Here is a 22,256-nt window from a genome sequence, read left to right as displayed (position 1 = left end):
TGATAAAACTAACAAGAAAGACCAGGCATCAGAAAAGATGTTTTCTTTAATTGTGATTTAAGTGTGGAACAATAAAAATGAATACCTGGAAACTTTGTCTTTGTTGAATTAATTAAAATAAAACAATTATAGCTTCCAACGTATACCTATCTAATTCAGTGACACCCTGCAAAAGGATCCACATAACATGGCATGGTTTTGTTAAGGGGAGGTCATGTCTGACCAATTTGATTGAATTTTTCGAAGGGGTGACCAGGTGTGTAGATGAGGGCGATGCATTTGACGTAGTCTACTTGGACTTCAACAAGGCTTTTGATAAGGTCCCACATGGGAGACTGATAATGAAGCTAAGAGCCCATGGGATCCAAGGCAATTTGGCAAATTGGATCCAGAATTGGCTGAGTGGTAGGAAGCAGAGGGTGATGGTCGAGGGGTATTTTTGTGACTGGATGCTTGTGCCAAGTGGGGTTCCACAGGGATCGGTGTTGGGTCCCTCGCTGTTTGTGGTATATATAAACAATTTAGACTAGAATGCAGGAGGGTTGATCAGTAAGTTCGCGGATGACACGAAAATTGGTGGGGTGGTAAATAGTGAGGAGGATAGCCTTGGATTACAGGAGGATATAGATGGGCTGGTCAGATGGGCTGATCAGTGGCAAATGGAATTTAATCCAGATAAGTGTGAGGTGATGTACTTGGGAAAGACAAACAAGACATGGGAATACATGATGAATGGTAGGATGGACCTTGGTGTGCATGTCCACCGGTCCCTTAAGGTAGCAGGACAGGTAGATAAGGTGGTTAAGAAGGCTTATGGGATACTTGCCTTTATTAGCTGAGGCATAGAATATAAGGGCAGGGAGGTTATACTGGAACTGAATAAAACACTGGTTAGGCCACAGCTAGAGTATTGTGTGGAGGTCTGGAATCCGCAATATAGGAAGGATGTGATTGCACTAGAGAGAGTGCAGAGGAGATTTACCAGGATGTTGCCTGGGCTGGAGAGTTTTAGTTATGAGGAGAGATTAGATAGACTGGGGTTATTTTCCCTGGAGCAGAGGAGATTGAGGGGGGACATGATTGAGGTGTATAAAATGATGAGGGGCAAAGATAGGGTTGACAGGAAGGAACTTTTCACCTTGGTGGAGGGATCAATAACCAGGGGGCATAGATTTAAGGTAAGGGGCAGGGCAGGAGGTTTAGAGGGGATGCGAGAAAGAATTTTTTCACCCAGAGGGTGGTGGGGATCTGGAACTCACTGCCTGAAAGGGTGGTAGAGGCAGAAACCCTCATAACATTTAAGAAGTACTTGGATGTGCACTTGCGATGCCATGGCATACAAGGCTATGGGCCTAGTGCTAGAAAATGGGATTAGAATAGTTAAGTACTTGGTTGACTGGTGCAGAGTCGATGGGCTGAAGGGCCTTTTTCTGTACTGTAGACCTTTATGACTCTATAACAGAATGGAGAGGAGGCTGTTTGAATGCCCCTTCCTTCCATGGCAGACACCCGCCCCACTGCCCATCCCCCGAGGCTTTTAGTGCCACTTCCCTGGAGTACAGGTGGGGCAGATAGGAGGGGAGGGGTCCCAGGCCCTCCCACCCTTTGCATGTAGGGGTTGGGTAAAGAATGGACAGAGCTCACTTGAAAAAAAATCTAAAATGAATCATCTCCAGTTTTGCCCCGAGTTCATTAGCCAATGACCAGCAACTGACCTGGGCAAACTCACATTTGTTAACACAGTGCAAAGTGTGCTCCCCGCAACGTCCAATATCAAAGAGAATATTCTAACCTGAACCCTATCACTAATCGCCATCATCTGACTGAAAAGAGTCGCCAACTTTAATAAATAGCCATAGATTCTACAGCCAAGGGGTGTGAATTCAATCTGAATAGATGAGGAACAGAATGTTCCAGGAAGCAGGGAAGGGAGGTAATGGTGGCCAATTCGATAGGGAGCTGGACAGATTACTGGTGAGCAAAGTAAGTGAGGGGTACAGATGTGTAGAATGGGATTTTTGTACTTCGAGACTGATCATTTAGTTAATTTCAATAATTGTCTTTCTGGTCCATAAATTCCTCTCGATGGTGTGAACCTGTAGCGTCATTGTGGCACTGGGCACCTGTGGATCAATCACTCAGCTGTTGCCCATCTCGCCTTAGAGCAGTTCTGTGTCTGCAGCAGTCATCAATATCAGTTGGGTGCTTCTTTAACATAGACATACGGTATGTGAAGCTGAAGTGATGCTTCAGGCGTGGATGTAATACGAAGAACTTTGTGAGGGGTGTGTCTCTCATGGACACCGATGACAGGTCGAACCAGGGGAATGGGCTGGGAAGAAATATTTTTGAAAAAACATGTGATTTTAGCAGAAACCTTTGAAAACACCAAAAGGAAATAAGCAAACTGCTCAACAGATCCTCTACTTTTCCCCTCTTTTCGTAGAAATGCTGCTTGAGGTATTGTTCTCACAAGTCCTCCTCATGTGTGAGCCCAGGGAGTGGGTGACTTTGTGACGATATCACAAGTGAGCTTGATATCCAGAGTTGGTCAATGCCAGCAGCAGCGACTGGGAGCAGGAGCCCAGACTGTGGTTTCCCACTGCTCCCTTCCTATTCCCAGGAAGTACAGGGCATCCGGGGCTCAACACCCTGACTGAGCAGAGCTAAGGGGCATAGGGACAGGGTGTGAACATGGGAACCTTGTCAGTGAGCTCCCCACGCTCTGAATCAGCAGAGTCATCTGGGAGCTGATGCTCCAATCATTGAAATGGCTCTTATTTTCTTTCTACTGTATCTAATCTTCTCCATGATCTGGCCTACATGTGACTCCAGGCCCACAACAATGTGGTTGACTCTTAACTGCTGTCTGAAATGGCCCAGCAAGCCACTGAGTTGTATCAAACTACTAAAAAGTCAATAAGGAATGAAAGGGGATGGACCACCGGGCATTAACCAAGGCACCAGAAACAATAACATCAAACTCAGCCCTGTCGACCCTGCAAAGTCCTCCTTACTAACAACTGGGGGCTAGTGCCAAAATTGGGAGAGCAGTTTCACAGACTAATCAAACAACAGCCTGACATAGTCATACTCATGGAATCATACCTTACAGCTAATGTCCCAGACTCCACCATCACCATCCCCTGGGTACGTCCTGTCCCACCGGCAGGACAGACCCAGCAGAGGTGGTGGCACAGTGGTATACAGTCAGGAGGGAGTTGCCCTGGGGGTCCTCAACATTGACTCTGGATCCCATGAAGTCTCATGACATCAGGTGAAACATGGGCAAGGAAACCTCCTGCTGATTACCACGTACCGTCCTCCCTCAGCTGGTGAATCAGTGCTCCTCCATGTTGAACACCACTTGGAGGACTGAGGACCTGGAGCACTGAGGGTGGCAAGGGCACAGGATGTACTCTGGGTGGGGGACTTCAATGTTCATCACCAAGAGTGGCTCGGTAACACCACTACAAACCCAGATGACCGAGTCTTAAAGGACATAGCTGCTAGACTGGGTCTGTGACAGGTGGTGAGGGAACCAACAACAGGGAAAAACATACTCGACCTCATCCTCACCAACCTGCCTGCCGCAGAGGCATCGGTCCATGACAGTATCGGTAGGAGTGACCACTGCACAGTCCTCGTGGAGACTAAGTCCCATCTTCACATTGAGGATGCCCTCCATTGTGTTGTGTGGCACTACCACCGTGCTAAATGAGATAATTTCAAACAGATCTAGCAGCTGAAGACTGGGCATGCATGAGGGGCTGTGGGCCATCAGCAGCAACAGAATTGTACTCAACCACAATCTGTAACCTCATGGCCTGGCATATCCCCCCAATTTACCATTACCACCAAGCCAGAGATAAACCCGGGTTCAATGAAGAGTGCAGGAGGGCATGTCAGCAGCAGCACCAGGCATACCCAATGGGGTGTCAACCTGGAGAAGCTACATCACAGGACGACTTGCGTACCAAACAGCATAAGCAGCAAGTCATAGACAGAGCTAAGCGATTTCACAACCAACGGATCAGATCTAAGCTTTGCAGTCCTGCCACATCCAGTCCTGAATGGTTATGGACAATTAAACAACTCACTGGAGGAAGAGGCTCCACAAAGTCCTCATCCTCAATGATGAGTGAGCCCAGCACATTAGTGCAAAAGATAAGGCTGAAGAATTTGTAATAGTCTGAGTGGATGATCCATCTAGGCCTCCTCCGAAGGTCCCCAGCATCACAGTTACCAGTCTTCAGCCAATTTGATTCACTCGACATGAATGCAGCATGACCTGGACAATATCCAGGCTTGGCTGGTAACATTCGCGCCACACAAGTGCCAGGCAATGACCATCTCCAACAAGAGAGAATCTAACCATCGCCCAATGACATTCAATGGCATTACCATCGCTGAATCCCCCACTATCAACATGCTGGGGTTACCATTGTCTAGAAACTGAACTAGACTAGCCATATAAATACTGTGACTACAAGAGCAGGTCAGAGCTGGTTGGCTGTGGTCTGTATCTTGCTTGCTGCGAACAGTGGAAGGGACATGCTGTTTGATACGATCTGCCAGTCTTCAGGACATATGGCCTACATACCTAGCATCACACTGGCACTAAATTCCCAATCAGCTTGTGCTTGCAAAACTCAAAGGACAGTGTCCAACATTAGATGTGATTCTGCAAATGGCCAACATTTGCTAAATAATCCTCAGTGTGCTAAAAATTATGCTGACAACCAATTTAAGATTGTCAGTCATGCTTGCAGTGTGGGGCATTTGCATGCACTGAGAGCTACATGTATTAATACATAGGGCCCTGTTCTTTGCAGACAGAACATGTGCACATATTGTGCCTGTTTCAGCTAAACAAAATAAGTGACCATTCGCTGGTTCATTCTCAGGGCATTGCCTTGGCCAATCAGAGTCAGGCTGCCTGGTTTAAATTTCAAACAATGCTTGGCAGTTTACTGTCAATCACCATCAATTGGTGCATTCCCCATGGCAACGCCTCTACCAATCAGCACTCTCTCCTCAGGCAGTATATATTTGTTGTTTTGCCTTACATTGGTATTCTTGTGAATTGTCCTGATGAGTACAAGATGAAAAGCTTCCACAAGATGTCTCTTTTTTTTCAGTAATACTCAAGTTCTGTAATACCAAAAGACCATTCTTATTTCATTGGCTTTAATGGAAATGTCTGCAAAGTATACAGTCCAAGTTAGCCTTGGCTACCAGGCTGGAAGGGTTGAACAGCTTTGACTGTTGTTCAAATATTCCTGTCTGTTCACCTTCCCCCTGCTGAGCTTGAGTCTGTGGCCCCTGGTTTGAGGGTTCAACCATCATCCAGGTCCTGGTACTTTAAACAATGTGACTTTCCTTTGCATTATTACACTACTTACGAGTACATGAACAGTTCTGCTCTCCATATTACAGATAGGATATAGAAGCACTGGAGAAGGTGTAAAATAGATTTGCAAGAATGATTCAAGAACTGAAAGGCTATAACTCTCAGGAGAAGCTGAAGAGGCTGGGCTCTGTTATCCAGAACTAAGAGGCTGACCTAATACAGGAGTTCTCAACTGGAAATCCACAACCTGTGAGGGTCCACACATTGGTTTCAAGGGGGTCAGCAAAAATTCACCAGAAAAATGTACAGAACAAAAACAACATGCACCCATAAATTAACTGTTTATTACACAGCTACATTTGCTTGAGTGAATAGGGTCATTACATTCTGAAGGTAATTCACTCAATGAAGAGGTTTTGAAACATTTCAACCACATGAAAAGGCATTTAATACTGTTGAAGACTTATACGTCTCAACATGAGTTCAGCCAGAGACTGTCATGTGGCAAATAGCCAGAGTGTAGGGAGGTGAAAATATTAGCTATCAAGGTGTCAATCATCTGAGGTAGTTTTGTAGGCCCACTTCTATCTCAGTGACAGACAGGTGTGAGGGGAGAGGTCGGTTAGGGACGTGGAGAAGAATTTAATATGTCTGATCAGTAAAAGCTCCAACATGATGACAAAATGTTACTTTAGTGTTAGTAACTGCACGGCTGAAGATTTTTTTAAAATGTGCTTTAATTGGGGAGGGAGGCTATGTGACATTATGTTTGCATGTTGACGCAAGAATAGAGAATTGTTGCTCAGCACCCACACAGATTCACACTAAATAAGTAAAAAAAAATAGTAAATATATATGATTAATTATATAACTAAATACAGAAAAATTGAAACAAAAACAAAAATAGCTGGAAAAACTCAGCAGGTCTGACATCATCTGCGGAGAGGAACACAGTCAACGATTCGAGTCCAAATGACTCTTCATCAGGCTTGACTTGAATTGACTTGTGTTTCAGGGATTGTGGAATTTTTCAATCTCAGGAGAGGTCTCCTGACGTTGACAACCCATTACCAAAGATATCTTTAAAATGATGGACGGTTTGGCAGGATTTGGGTTATGCAGAGAAGATGATTTTAATTCATGGATGGATTTTGACTGAATTAAAATCTCGTCTGAAGTTTCAAAACTAAGGGACCATCAATATAAGATAGTCACTAATAAATCCAACAGGCATTCAGGAGAAACTTCTTTACCTGGAGAGGGGTGAGAATGAGGCACTTGTCACCACTTGTCTATTTTACACCTTCTCCAGTGTTGTTGAGGTGAGTAGCATAGATAGTGTTGGAGGAATCTGGGACATTGGCTGTATTGTGTGATTCTATGAGTTTGATTCTGTCAGGCTGTTGCTTGACTAGTCTGTGGAACAGCTCTCCCAATTTTGGCACAAGTTCCCGGATGTTAACAAGAAGAGCTACGTGGGGGCGACTGGGCTGGGTCTGCCTTTGTTATGTTCAAATCCAGTGTCTAGGTGAATGCAGGGTGTTCCATCTGGTTTTAATCTTATGCTTTTTCATAGCAGTTTGATACAGTCGAGTGGCTTGCTAAGTCATTTCAGAGGCTAGTTATCATTACTGTGGATCTAGAGTCACAGAGAGGGTAAAGGCAACAGGTTTCCTTCTCTAAAGGACATTAGTGAACTAATTGGGTTTTTATGACAGTTTAATAGCTTCACGGTCCCTTTTACTGACACCAGCTTATTATTCAATTAACTAAGTTCAAATTCTGTCATGGTGGAATCTGAACTCACATCTCCAGATTATTAATCCAGGCCTCTGGACAACAAGTCCAGTAACATAATCATTACGCTGGTGAATCCCCAATCAGCTGTAATTACAGACATTCCACTTTGCCAATTATAAATTCGTGAGATACAACATACCTGTTATGCGACAGTGATTGTATGCAGGATGCATTGACGAAGCTTTCACAAACAAATGAAGCTGGGCTGTCCAATGCTTCCACACCATGTGAAGGGCTGAATAATAGGTCATTAAGCATGTCCAGTGAGAAGTTATAGGGCACTTTTAGTAAGTAGCAGAAATTCAGAACAGAATACAAAACTTCTTCAAACCACTTGAGGTCCACACATGACAAATCTGTGAGGATCAGGGGTAAATTCAGAAGCTATCCAACAACCGAGGATGGAAATATCAAACAAGGCAAAGTTACAGACACCGTTTAATCAGATATTCAGAAGGCATTTGATAAGGTTCCATGTATGAGGCTTTTAAAATAGGTAGCTACCTTAAAGCTTTATCTCCCTGTGAATCTTCTCCCTCTTCTCCTCACCCACAGTCAATAACTCAAGGTGCACTTCACATGTGTCAACAATCTGTTTCACAATGGATGGTGTTACAGCCAAATACAATGGGGTCCCCACCAGATGTTCACATAAATGGGATCACTGGATAACAACGAAAAGCAATAACTCTGACTGATCTACACCCTTAACCCAGGGTTGCCGGGGTCAATTTTAATGCTCAACCACTGCTCTGACTAAGATCAGCACAAGCCAGTAATCAAACCTGGTACTTTCTTGTTTGCACGACTGAGCACTGTACTGAGTGAATTGGTGAACTTCTAAAGAAGATAAAATTGTATCTAGTTAAAGACAGTTATGGGATTGGGTAGTAAGAAGTTGGTGTGGGATTTGGCAGCGAGGGATGAGTGATTCATTTAAAACAGGGAGAACACCTCTCCCCCAGTCAACTGGAATGAATGGGAGTAACGATGGTTGGGAACAGTAACACTTGCTTTTTCCAGGAGCAATGCTGTAATCTCCAGGAAACCATATCACAACAATAGTTGTTAATCTTACTTGCTCCACAAGTGATGGTGTAACCTCCTTCAGCCAGTTACAACAATGCAGTCACGAAACATACCACTTCATGAAATAAATCTTCGACCTAACCATTTAAGAATATCTAGTAATTGTTAAGACCGTTCTCTGTCTGCAATGTACAGCGCCTCTGCTAATGTTGGGTAAGAAACCCTACATAAACCTATCCACATCCAAAGTAATGCTGTCCATATCCTAATTCACACCAAATCCTGTTCACCTATCACCCTCATGCTCGCTGACCTACATTTAGCTCCCAGTCTAGCAACGCTTCAATTTTTAAATTCTCATCTTTGTGTTCAGATCTCTCCATGGCCTTGTCCCTTCCTAGTTCACCAGGCCATTCACCAGGTTTTATACCGGACAGTCCAGATTTTAGCCGGTCTGTCCAGTCTGGGTACCACATGTCTTGATGATATACTCACACAAACAGACTGTCTCTGGGTGTGATGATATCGTCGTGTATGATGACCTCACTCTCCCTGCGCCACAGCGCTGCTGGTCTGCTGAGCCTTGTGTGTGGTTTTCTTGGCCTCCAGCAGTAGCCATTCTACTAATTCTGTAATCTCCCCTCAATCCTAAAAACCACTGAAATCTCTGCACTCCTGCAATTCTAGCCTCTTGCACATCCCTGATTTTAATCGCTCCATCCATTAGTGGACATGCTTCAGTTGCCTGGGCCCTAAGCTCTGGAATTCCCTCCCTAAACTTATCTGCTTCTCTCTCCTCCTTTAAGATGCTCTTTAAAACTTACCAAACATTTGGTGATCTGTCCTGATGCCTCTTTCTGTGACTCAGTGTCAATTTTTATCTGAAAATGCTCCTGTGAAGCACTTTGGGATGGTTTTGCTACCTTAATAATGCTAAATAATTGCAAGTTGTTGTGATGTATTTAAGATTACTGTGTGTGCTGTTCTTGAGGGAAAACTGTGTGACACGTTGAATTCTTCCCCCCAACAACAATGCCCCACCTTTGCTTGTCTGGTCTGCAGTTCCCTAACAGCAAAGTTCACGAGGGATATGATATGTCGGGGAACACCAGTCAATTCACACACTAGATTAGGGACTTTTCGCCACACCTCAGTGTGCACTCTGAGGAAAACCAATGTGGCTTCCCCATTACTTACAATCCTCCTTAAATGGCGATGTCACTTCAATTACTTCCTGAGTCTGTAAGGCTTCAACAGGGCTTTTGCCGGTGCCCCACAGCTTAGACCAGGTACTACTTCCGGGGATGAAATAATGCGGCCTCACTATAGTGCTGTGCGCCAGGAGGTTCTTGAGCCTGAAAAAAAGAAGAAAGCAATACCGATCTCCATATTTCGGTAAACGCCAAACCCAACACAAGTGAGAGATTTATAGACAAGTTCAAAATCAAGGGTTTTGACAGGGTAATTAAGGCAAAACTGTTTCCAGTGACAGGACGATCAGTGGCCAGACAACACAGTTTGAAGATAATTGGCAAAAGAACTGGGGAGAAAGGGAGATAAGAAGAATTTTTTAATGTAGTGAGTTATAATCTGGAATGAATTTCCCGAAAGGGTAAAAAAGTAGGTTAGTACTAACCTGCATAACAGATTTGGATAAATATTTTAAAAACATACAAATTGCAGAGCTATGGGGAAAAAGCAAAGGAGCAGAACTAACTGGATAGCACTTTCAAAGAGCCAGCACAGGCACGATGGGCCGAATGACCTCCTTCTGTGCTGCAAGATTCTATGATTCTTCGAATAACTGAGACAGACAGGTTAGGATCCCACATCAGATTCTGATCAGATTTATAATCTCGGCTGCAAACCCTCATTAATACAGAATGGCAGTGGGTTTGACATTCCCCAATCTCACTGTCCTCCCAATCTCTATGTCCATGATCTCCAACTCATCAAGAACTCCGCTCCCACATACTACACCACTGAGTTTCCCTCATTTAGCAGATCTCCAACGGTTCCATATCAAAGAACGTTGACTTTCAAATTCTCCTCCAAATTCCTCCATGGTCTTGCTGCACCGAATCACTCTAGCCTCCTGCAAAACTGCCCCTCTGCTCTCCCAGCCGTAGTCTCTGAGAGGTCTGCCCTCTCTCCATTCTGGCACAGGTGGCATACCAAACTCATGCTGCGCTCTGGGACACTTCCCTCAAACCCTAGCCCTCCTTCAACAGCCTATCCACCTATTTGGCCACTTCATCCATTTTCAGTCCAATGCTGGGGTCATATATTGAATTATTAAGTACCTTAAGTACCATGGGTTATGTAATTGGATATTTTGTGATAGTCTGCTCATGCCCGCAAGCCTTGTTTTCACTGAAATGTCACACTCAGTCTATGAGCTGTTGCAGGTCAAAGGCCAGGCTGTTACGAAAGAGAGATCAAAGATATTGTATGGAAGCACCCCAAATTGATTTCAACATTTTCAAAGTGCCTGGCCTCAGGAGGGAATAATCCGCATCAAGTCATTTTGGAGCTAACCATTAGGTTATCATAACCATAGCCACCAGGCTCGCCTCCAACTCATGCACCATCTTGTCTTGGAACTAGATCGCCATTCCTTCACTGTCACTGGGTCAAAACTCCTTCCTAACAGGACTGTGGGTGTACCTACACCAGATGGATTGCAGTGGTTCAAGACGACTCTCACCACCACCTTCTCAAGGGCAATTAGGGATGGGCAACAAATGCTGGCCTGTATTATGAGACTCCCGTACTGTGTGAGTGCAGGACTGACCTGGCCACGGGCACTGCGGTTACAAAGCTATACACGATGCAGGACTTGGAGATGCTGCCCCGGATCTGGGAAGAAACAACGGGTAAGTGTGATGGCAGACAGCAGAGAAACATCACATCCACTGAAGTGGCTAGTCGTTTGTTGTCATAAAAACACTTGATTCCCAAGTCTGTCAGGTCATCTGAAACAGAAAGGAGTTGACATGGCATCATAGAAGGCTCTTCAGCCCATCGGACCTCACTGAACCAGAATTCTAACCCTACCATCCCTCCATTCAACTGCTTCTTAAATTAATCCAGTATCCTGGAGCCAGATTTCCCCCTCCCAGTGCTGAGCAAACCAATCGGGAGGCCCAAACTGGAGGCATGCAGGGTCACAATTTGAAACTCACCAGGCCTTTCCCAACGGCACATTTTCCCCTGGGTGGGAAACGTGACAGGTTGCAACCCGTTACTCATGTAAAGTGATGTGGGGGTTACCATTTAAATGTCTGCTGCAAATACATTTTCCCCTGACATTAGCATTTTCCTCAAGGCAGGTGGATTCCTGAAGGCTGTCAGGGACAGGTAAGTCAATTCATGAACCTTGGGTTAAGCCTGCTGTGGATTTGGGAATCTTTTGATAGATAAGTTTAAAAGGTCTTGCCAACTTCCAATGTCATAATGTAATGGCATATGAAGATTTAAGTATGCTTTTAATGCAGTGATCATTGGCCTCTGTCCTTAAAAGGTAAGTGACCATTAAATTGACCAGCATTTTGTCAGTGTTCAAATGCATTAGAGTACTTTATCCAATGGATAAAGTTCTCTTTTATTTTCAACAGTATTAGGAATCTTATTTAACTGGGTCATCTAGAAACTCTGGTTTGAGTTTTACATTGATTTAACGTCAAGAGATCTATTGAAACTTTCATTCATCATCTTCATTACCACCCTTGTATGCATTGAGTTCCAGGTCATTACCACTCTCTGAGTAAAAAAGGTTCTTCTTCACATTCTTCCCTGCACCTTTTATCCTTAAACCTGTATACCTTAGTCTTGCACCATCAGCTAATGGAAACATTATATTTGTCTACCTTATCTAAATCTGTCATAGATGTGGGCACCTCTATCAAATCTCCCCAAGAAACCCCAGCTTCTACAATCTAACTTTGTGGCTAAAATATCTCAACTCTGGAACCAATCTGGTAAATCTCCTCTGCACCCTCTCAAGGACCCTCACATCCTTCCTGAAGTGTGGTGACCAGACCTGAACAGAATACTCTAGTTGTGGCCTAACCAGGACTTTATAAAGGTTCAGCATAAACTCCTTGCTTTTGTATTCAATGTCTCTGTTTATGAAGCTTTGCTAATTACTATTTCAATACGCCCTGCCACATTCAAAGATCTACGTACTTGTAAATCCCGGTCCCTCTGTTCCTGCGCTCTTTGGAACAGGACCATTATATCTATTTTGCCTCTCCAAACCCCTTCTGCATCACCTTACACTTCTCTGTATAAAATTCCATCTGTCACTTGTCTGCCTGTTCTTCTAGCCTATGTCATGTTGCAGGCAATTCGTATCATCCTTACTGTTTGACACTCCTCCATGTTTGGTATCATCGGCAAATTTTGAAATCTTACTCTGAATTCATTATATATATATCAAGAAAAGCATTGGTCCTAGCACCAACCCTTGGGGAACACCAATGAAAAACAAATATTTACCACGATTTGCTGCTTTCTATCCTTAAGGCATTTTTTTCTCCAAGTTAACACTGACCCTTCTACTTTATGAGCCTCAATTTTGTTAACCAGTCTTTTATGTGGTACTTTCTCAAATGCTTTCTCAAACACTTCCTCAGTAAACACCGATACAAAGAAGTCATTAAGTATTCTAGCCTTGCCCAGCGCCTTGAAGTATATATATTTCACTCTTTTTGTTCCTAATAGGACCCACACCACCTCTTACTACCCGCTTACTATTTCCAAGCTGGAAGATGATTTTTGGGTTCCCTTTTATATAGACTGTTTTTGATTCTCATACTCTTTCTTTGCCATTGCCAGTCTTATTTTCCTCTTCTCTTTGCCTCTCAACTTATTGTATTTGACCTGGTTCTCTCCTGAGGAATTAATCTGACATGCATCATATCCCCTCTTCTTTTGTTTCATCATATTCTCTATCTCCTTCATCATCCAAGGAGCTTTGTTTCCCTACCCGTTGCCCTTCTTGGAATGTACCTAGTTATAGCTGAAACATTCCCTTCTTAAACATCACCTCAGTACTGCTACTCCAATGGTGATGCAATCCCTAACTACTGCTTCTCTAGTGGTGCTGTACTTCCTCAGTACTGACCCTCCAACAGTGCGGTGCTCCCTCAGTACTGACCCTCCGACAGTACTGACCCTCCGACAGTGCGGTACTCCCTCAGTACTGACCCTCCGACAGTGTAGTGTTCCTCGGTATTGCACTGGGAATGTCAGCCTTGATTAAGTTTCCCAGCTGTGTAGTCAGTGAATTTCTGTTTATTTATTCAGAAATCCTGCTCAGCTTTCTTAAAATAGGTTAAGCAACTTAGAGAATTCCTATACAGGTTCCTTTCTTTTAGCTTTTGCATCAATCTAAACATTATTAGAACTTAATTTGTTTAGAAGAAACATACTGAGCTTTTCTGGTCTCCTGGTAGAGACAGTGATGCATGCTGCAGTCAGATCCGTTAGCTGAAGTAAGGATAACACCAGCTGCTTCCCGAAATGGCCACACCCCAGCACCCCGATTTTCAGGGAGCCTCCACTGGATTTAAGGATCTCGTATTTAGCCAGCCAGGAGTGGCAAAAGCAGGCTTTATCCAGAATTTTGCGTCTGTAAAAATTGGAAACCTCAGTTAGCTTGCTTTGAGTATTGTGTTACGTTGAAGTACACAGATTTTACAGGATCATTCAACACATGTTGGTGTTTATGCTCCACACAAGCCTTCTCTCCTCCTCTTCATTTCATTCTATCAGCATATGGTTCTATTCCTTTATCTCTCGTGACTTATCTAGCTTTGCCTTAAATGTATTTATGCTATTTGCCTCAACCTTTCTTTGTGGTAGCGAGTTCCACATTCTCACCACTCTCTGGGTAAAGAGGTTTTTCCTGAATTCCCTATTGGATTTCCGCACCGTTACCTCTGGATCCTGAGGACTGATCCTTGGCCCCCTCCTATTTCACATCTACCTGCGGTTCCTCGACAACATGATCCAAAAATACAGTGTCACGTATTCTGGCCATACCCAGCTCTCCCTCAGCACCATCTCTCCCAACCCACCCCACTGTCTTTAAATTGTCAGTGCTGGATGAACAGAAATTTCTTCCAATTAAATATTTGGAAGTCTAAAGCCATTAACTTTAATCCCTGCTACAAACTCTATTCCTAATGAGTTAATTTCCATCCCTTTCCCTGGCAACTGTCTGAGACTGAACCGGATTGTTCACAATCTTAGTATCATATTTGACTCATCTACATGCTTCCCCACAACGGAGTCATCCAAAAACATAGCGTCAGTTCACCCAAAGATGAGCTGCCAACCACATATCTGCACCACCTCAGAAGCATCACCAGACTCCATCTCTTCCTCAGCTCAACCCTCATTCATGATTTTGTTACCTCCAGACTTGACAATTCCAACACACTCTTGGCTGGTCTCCCATGTTCTACCCTCTGGAAACTTGAGGACAACTAAAGCTATGCTGCCTGTCTCCTCACTCGCACCATGACCCACTCAACTACCATCCTTGTGCTCGCTGACCTACGCTGGCTCCTGGTCTGGCAATGCTACGATTTTAAAATTTTCATCCTTGTTTTTCAAATCCCTCCATGGCCTCACACCTCCCTATCGACTAATAAATAATTAACAAGTAAATAATGAATAATAGCCAAAAGTTTAAAAATCCCGTGAATAATAACTAATGATCAACTAGAATCCACATGTAATCAGCAATAATGAATCAATAAATAGCAATAATGAACTAAGAAATTATTTATTGCTAATGATTTATCAGTTGTGTGCTGTTATCAATTAATTGTTTTCATCAATGTGTCATGCCTAGCTCAGGCATGTTATATTGTGAACTTTCAGTCAATACTTTTAAAAATTGGATGCAAACAAGCTGTTAAGATAACTGTCACAAATCATGTAACGTTTGGCATTTGGACTACAGATAGTATCTATCTCCAGCGAATACCTAATTAAATATGGGCATAGATGAGGGTAGTTCACAGCCATTTGTGGAATTCACACATCTTTTGTTTAAGGGTGGGCCATCACCTAATGATTATGGAGTTTCCAGACTACCTGTCTCCATGTTTCATACTGAACAAAAGGGAAAATCGAAACTCAATGACCACTATCAACTTCCCAATGTCTCACAGTAGCTTCCTAAATCCAAACTAGACTGGGTGGGCTTCATATCTGTTAACCCAGTGGTCATGTGATCGAAAATGATTTTGGTTATTGTACCTTTATTACCCCTAGACCCTGCAGATCCATCAGAACCATTAGTCCTCAGCCAGTCTGAGAACCTGACTCTGGAAACTAGCTGCAACTCATCAAGCAACGAAAGTACTTAACCTGTTCCAGTTTCAAAGTTCACATGAGAACCAATCTCCTCGATATTCAACTACAAGGAACGTTGTAACCTGCAGAGAACCCTTCGCTTTACACAATCATCAATTCAACTTTAAATCATTCAATCTATTCAACAAACCACAGACCTGCCATGTGGGACACTGGAAATCGTAAATCAAGAGACTGAACTGAATGTGATCTGTAAAAGTGCACTTTATCTGTACATAATCTTCACGTACATGTGTGTGTGTGTGTGTGTGTGCGCAAGACTGAATATGTTATATTGTGTTAATTTGGGGTAGTGTGTGAAAATAAATAACCTTCCTTATTTTAAACCCATGAATGCTTGCTGCTGAATTATTTAATTGGAATATGCACTCCAAGGGTAAGAAAAGACACACCTTTTTCCATTCAAGACATACTGATCATGGGCAGTAAGAGAGCAAGTACATTCTGTCCATGACAAATGTTATTCTTGGTTATTTATTTGGTGTTTTAATTTGATTATTTCTGTTGTGTTATTATTAATCATTATTAGCCTGTTGTTAATTTTTAAATTTATTATTTGGGTATTATTTATTAATTGATTATTAACTGGTGCTTGTTTATCCTTTGATTAGGTGTTTTGTTATTAATTGCTGGTCGATTGGGAGGTGAGAGACCAGCTGCTGCTGTGATACTCAAGTGTATTCCATTTGGATTCATGTTGTTAGTAAGTGCCATTTTAATGCTGCCTGGCCTGCTGACTGTTTCCAGCATTTTCCATTTATATTATTTTCTTGTTGATTTCATTCTTGTTATTGCAGAAAAGTTATCAGTTTGTCGTTATTTAAAATTATGAGGAAGATGTAATTATGTAAATTCTTTGTGTGTTTAGATAACACTGAAAAACTGGGCTTGGTCTGCACAGCTTGTAAAATATTCTGCAGAATGTCATGTTCAAATGAGTACTTTTTAGTAGAACTAGAAGGAAGAAAACTAGTCTGTTCACAGAATCACAGAATTGTTACAGTGCAGAAGAAGGCCATTTGGCCCATTGTGTTTGCACTGGCTCTCCAAACGAACATTATGACTCCGTGCCATTCTCCTGCCTTTTCCCTGTAACCCTGCACATTGTTTCTATTTAAGTAATCATCTAATGCCCCCTTGAATGCCTCGATTGAACCTGCCTCCACCACCTCCACTTCCAGGCAGTGCATTCCATACCCTAGCCACTCGCGGTGTGAAAAGGTTTCTTCTCACATGGCATTTACATTTTTTTGCAAATCACTTTAAATCTGTGCCCTCTCATTCTCGATGCTTTTACGAGGGGGAAAGGCTTCTCCCTGTCTACTCTGTTCAAGCCCCTCATGATTTTGAGCACCTCTATCAAATCTCCTCTTAGCCTTCTCCTCTCCAAGGAGAACAGTCCTAACCTCTCCAATCTATCCTCATAACTCAAGTTTCTCATCCCCGGAACCATTCTCATAAACCTCTTCTGTACACTCTCCAATGCGATCGCATCCTTCCTAAAGTGTGGCGCCCAGAACTGTACACAATGCTCCAGCTGAGATCCTCAACAAGTTCAGCATAACCTCCTTGCTCTTGTACTCTATGCCCCTATTCATAAAGCACTATTCATACTGTATACTTTATTAACTGCTCTCTCCACCTGTCCTGCCACCTTTAATGACTTATATACATATACATCCAGGTCCCTCTGTTCCTGCACCCCTTTTAGAGTTGTACTCCTTATTTTATATTGTCTCTTCATGTTCTTCCTCCAAAATGAATCCCCTCACACTTCTCCACATTGAACTTCATCTGCCCACCTATCTGCCCATTCTACCGACTTATATGAAGTTTTAAAAAAATATTCCAACAGTAATACATTGAACAAATTAAACATCTAAATATGGTAAGACTGCTGTTAACACTGATTTGGCCAGTAGCTGTTTGTGTTGGATCTGACTTGTGGACTGATATCGGGTATGTCTGCTATTAACAGATAATCTTCAACCACTTTAAAAGTTGTTCCGTTGGCATGCACTAAAATGCTATTTGAGTTACACTTCTCCTTTATCGCTAGTTTCTCTGCTCAGTCGCATCACTCACATAGTCCTCAGATTGGAAGTTGTTCACTTTGGCAGGAAGAACAAAAAAGCAGAGTATTACTTAAATGGAGAACAGCTGCATAATTCTGAGGTGCAGAGGGATCTAGGTGTTCTAGTACATGAGTCATAAAAAGTCAGTATGCAGGTACAGCAAGTAATTAAAAAGGGCTAATGGAATGCTATCCTTTATTACAAGAGGGATTGAACATAAAAGTAAGGATGTTATGCTTCAGTTATACAGGGCATCGGTGAGACTGCATCTCGAATACTGTGTGCAGTTTTGGTCTCCTTATTTAAGGAAGGGTGTAAATGCATTGGAGGTGGTTCAAAGCAGGTTTACTGGATTGATACCTGGAATGAGGGGGTTGTCTTATGAGGAAAGGATGGACAGACTGGGCTTGTTTCCACTGGCTTTTAGAAGAGTGAGGGGTGATTTGATTGAAGTATACAAGATCCTGAACAGCCTTGACAAGGTGGATGTCGAAAGGATGTTTCCTCATGTGGGTGACTCCAGAACAAGGGGGCACTGTTTTAAAATTAGGGGTCGCCCTTTTAGGTCAGAGATGAGGAGAAATAATTTCTCTTAGAAGGTTGTTTGAGTTTGGAACTCTCTGCCTCAGAAGGTGGTGGAGGCAGGGTCACTGAATATTTTTAAGGCAGAGGTAGATAGATTCTTGTTAGGCAAGGGAATCAAAGGTTATCGGGGTTAGATGGGAATGTGGAAATCAAAACACAAGAAGATCAGCCATGACCTTATTGAATGGCAGAGCAGGCTCAAGAGGTTGAATAGTCTATTTCTGTTCCTATTTCTTATGTTCTTATTGCAATTTGAAGTAAGTACCTGTTTCCCAAAAATCCTTATTAAAACATGCTTATTCATCATTAGACAGACCTTCATGTTATTATACAGCATTATAATTTAGGTTGGGAATTCTGTGATTACTAATCCATTTGAAAAAAGCTCCTCCAACCAAGAAAGTATGAAAACCACTGATTTATTAGATGGATATTATTGATTGATGTAATTTATTTAGTAATTATAAGTTGGTGTGATTTGGGCAGATATTGATTATTGATTGATTGCTATGATTTGGGCAGTGATGTTGATTATTGATTCCTGTGATATTGATTGATTGCTGTGATTTGGGCAGTGATATTGATTCCTGTGATATTGATTATTGATTCCTGTGATATTGATTATTGATTGATTGCTGTGATTTGGGCAGTGATATTGATTATTGATTCCTGTGATATTGATTACTGATTGATTGCTGTGATTTGGGCAGTGATGTTGATTATTCATTCCTGTGATATTGATTGATGTGAAATTGATTACTGGTTGATTGCTGTGATTTGGGCAGTGATATTGATTATTGATTGTTGTGATATTGATTATTGATTGCTGTGATATTGATTACTGGTTGATTGCTGTGATTTGGGCAGTGATATTGATTATTGATTGCTGTGATATTGATTACTGGTTGATTGCTGTGATTTGGGCAGTGACATTGATTATTGATTCCTGTGATATTGATTACTGGTTGATTGCTGTGATTTGGGCAGTGATATTGATTATTGATTCCTGTGATATTGATTACTGGTTGATTGCTGTGATTTGGGCAGTGATATTGAGTATTGATTCCTGTGAAATTGATTACTGGTTGATTGCTGTGATTTGGGCAGTGATATTGATTATTGATTGATTGCTGTGATGTTGATTACTGGTTGATTGCTGTGATTACCTGGTGGCTGTCAGGAGCCGGCAGTAGAAGGCGGCGTGTGCACAGCCGCAGACGGTCAGGCCCCATGCCCGGATCCTGAGGGTTTCAGTGGAAGTTTTTTCCTCCTCGGTGAACGGCGCCTCGAAGCCGAGAGACGGGAGGCGGTGAGTCAAACACAAGTATTCACCGGTCGCCATTACCCGAGTCCAGGGCTCGGAGCAAGGCCGAAGCTTCCCGGTCACCTTGGCAACGTCCCCGCCCCCTCCATCACCCTGGCAACGGCCCCGCACCCTCCATCACCCTGGCAACGGTGCCGCCCCTTCCATTATCCTGTCAACGGCCGCGCCCTCTCCGCCAGCCTAGCAACAACCCCGCCCCCATCCTCAGTCACCCCCGCAACAGCCCCGCCCCCTCCGCCACCCTGACAACGGTTCAAACCACAGGCAGCAGTTCCGGGTGAAAGGTCCCTGATTGAAGTTGCCCATTTTGATGGTTAAAATTCTTCTTCTTGATTTCAATCATCACATTGAAAAGAATGATTTAAATTATTCTTCCACAGGTAAAGCCAATTTGTCCAAAAGAACAGATTGCATTTCTGTAGCGCTTTTCACATCCCCAGGACAGCCCAAAGCCACTGGAGCCAGATGGCCATTCAGCCCATCCAATTACCCCAAATACATTGACCCATCCATATTCCCTCACCTCTCCAATCCAGTCCTCGGTGTTGACCGTCTCTGCCCCGGGTGTGAATCTCCTCCTGATAAATCCCAGACACTTCATGCTCCATTGGACCCTTCAACTACTTCAAAGAGTGTGCAGAGGCATCGAACAGGTCTGGTGTGTGTTACAGACCGGAGAGAGAGAAAAACTGAACATCTTAATCCTCTCCCCATCGGTCCATAAGCAGAGGTATTTTTAAAGTAGGCTGTGGCGTGTTTCTCCAAACCCCCAGTTGGTGTGATCCAATTTAATAATCACTCACAGCAAACTCACATTATGATTAACTCAGAAGGTTAATTTATTCACATTCAAACCCGGGGGACTAGTGTTCGCAACCTCACACACACACACACACACACACACACACACAGTAAGGGAGGATGGAGAAGAGGAAGATTTACAACTATGGACAACAGCAGTAAAAGAACCACAGAAATGAATATTTCTTCACGTTGTTTCCAAAGTCTAAGAAATCAAAGTCCAGACGGTGTTTCCTCTGTGGTGGAGTTCAGTCCAGATGAGTTCCTGGGCGGAGACAGCAACGCAAAAATCATTTAAACAAATGATGATGCAATAGGATGGGGTTTCTGTGCTTAGACCGCTTGGCAAGTGATGATCAGAGACTTTAAAAATCAAACAGGCTTCATTTAAGGAGTTGAGAGATGGTGACCGGCTGCTTGGTCAGCTAGGAGATCTGTTGGTGTTCTTTCTGGTTGATGTTAAATCAGCAGACTAAGCTGTGAAGCGAGAAAGACAAGGGCAGCAGATAAATGGGAACACCACCACCTGGATGTTCCCCTCCAAGTCACTCACCATCCTGACTTAGAAATATATCGCTGTTCCTTCACTGTCGTTGGGTCAAAATCCTGGAAATCCCTTCCTAACAGCACTGTGGGTGTACCTACACCACATGGACTGCAGCGGTTCACGAAGGCAGCTCACCACCACCTTCTCAAGGGCAAATAGGGATGGCCATTAAATGCTGGCCCAGCCAGCGAAGCCCAAATCCCGTGAATGATTAACTCATTAATGGGCCATGTCGCATGACTCCATGCCCCTAGCCCTTTGGACCTTTTTTTTTAATGAGTTAATTGCAGCCTTGCAAGTAATTTCTGTGCTTCTGGGCAAAATCCATCTTTTCCTTTAGGAGTGAAATGGTGGCTGTTAACACCTCTTATAATGAGTTTCGATGTCTCCGTCTTTGGCTATGGTACCAGTAGGGAGAGTCAGTTCATCTGTTAGTTGTCTAGTTTTATGATTATAATGTGGCCTTACAATGGGGTGGAAGATTCCACAAGGAAGAGAGTGGGACTCTTTTGTTCTTGTAATCTCTGTTAGAAGCTTCTAGAACAGATGGCCAATATTGAGTCATGTGACTATAGCAACCATCTTGCGGTTCAGCAAAAGTCTATTTAAAAATAGCAACAAAAAAGTTTTCAAAAACAGCTTTGATTTCCTGTCATGTCTTATTGGCATGACATGTGTCTGTCTTCATTGTAGAAGACTTAGAAACCTTCCCAAACATACTTGAAAATCAAGCGGTGAATGGGAGGGAGGAACTTAAAACAATCACCATGGAAAGGTGCTGGGAAAACTATTAAACCTAAAGGCTGACAAGTTCCCAGAACCAGATGACCTGCATTCTCGGGCCTTAAAAGAAGTGTCTGCAGAGATAGTAAAGGCATTGGTTATAATCTTCCAAAATTCTTTAGGTTCTGGAATGGTCCCAGTGGATTGGAAAATAGCTAATGCAACAACTTTATTCAAGAAAGGAGGGAGATGGAAAGTGGAAAGGTACAGGTCAGCTAGCCTAACTTCTGTCATAGGGAAATTGCTGGAATCCATTATCAAGAAGGCTACAGCAGGATACTTTGACAATCATAATTTGATCAGGCAGAGTCAACCTGGGTTTGTGAAAAGGAAATCATGTTTAACTAATTTATTCGAGTTTTTTGAGGACATAACAAGCAAGGCGGGCATAGGGGAACCAGTAGATGTGGAATACTTTGATTTGCAGAAGGCATTCAATAAGATGCCACATCAAAGATTACTACACAAGATAAGATCACATGGTGTAGCGGGTAACATATTAGCACGGATAAAGGATTGGTTATCTCACAGAAAGCAGTGTAGGGATAAATGGGTTGTTTTTGGGTT

At 43.0% G+C, this 22,256-nt stretch overlaps 1 protein-coding gene across 1 annotated transcript; it reads right to left on the bottom strand.

The window, feature by feature from the left end:
• Window positions 1–175: 175 nt before the first annotated feature.
• noxred1 (NADP-dependent oxidoreductase domain containing 1) lies at window positions 176–19,613 on the bottom strand. The gene is given in 7 exon segments (XM_078561965.1): window positions 176–2,332; window positions 7,293–7,510; window positions 7,512–7,537; window positions 9,380–9,537; window positions 10,977–11,157; window positions 13,618–13,817; window positions 19,401–19,613. Coding segments are annotated over 7 exon segments (1,161 nt in total). The 5' UTR covers window positions 19,577–19,613; the 3' UTR covers window positions 176–2,130.
• Window positions 19,614–22,256: the final 2,643 nt, after the last annotated feature.

This window comes from Cetorhinus maximus, chromosome 18 (genome assembly GCF_964194155.1).
Source record: "Cetorhinus maximus chromosome 18, sCetMax3.hap1.1, whole genome shotgun sequence".
Classification (NCBI taxonomy): Eukaryota; Metazoa; Chordata; class Chondrichthyes; order Lamniformes; family Cetorhinidae; genus Cetorhinus; species Cetorhinus maximus.
This window is presented reverse-complemented; position numbering and strand designations above follow the sequence as displayed.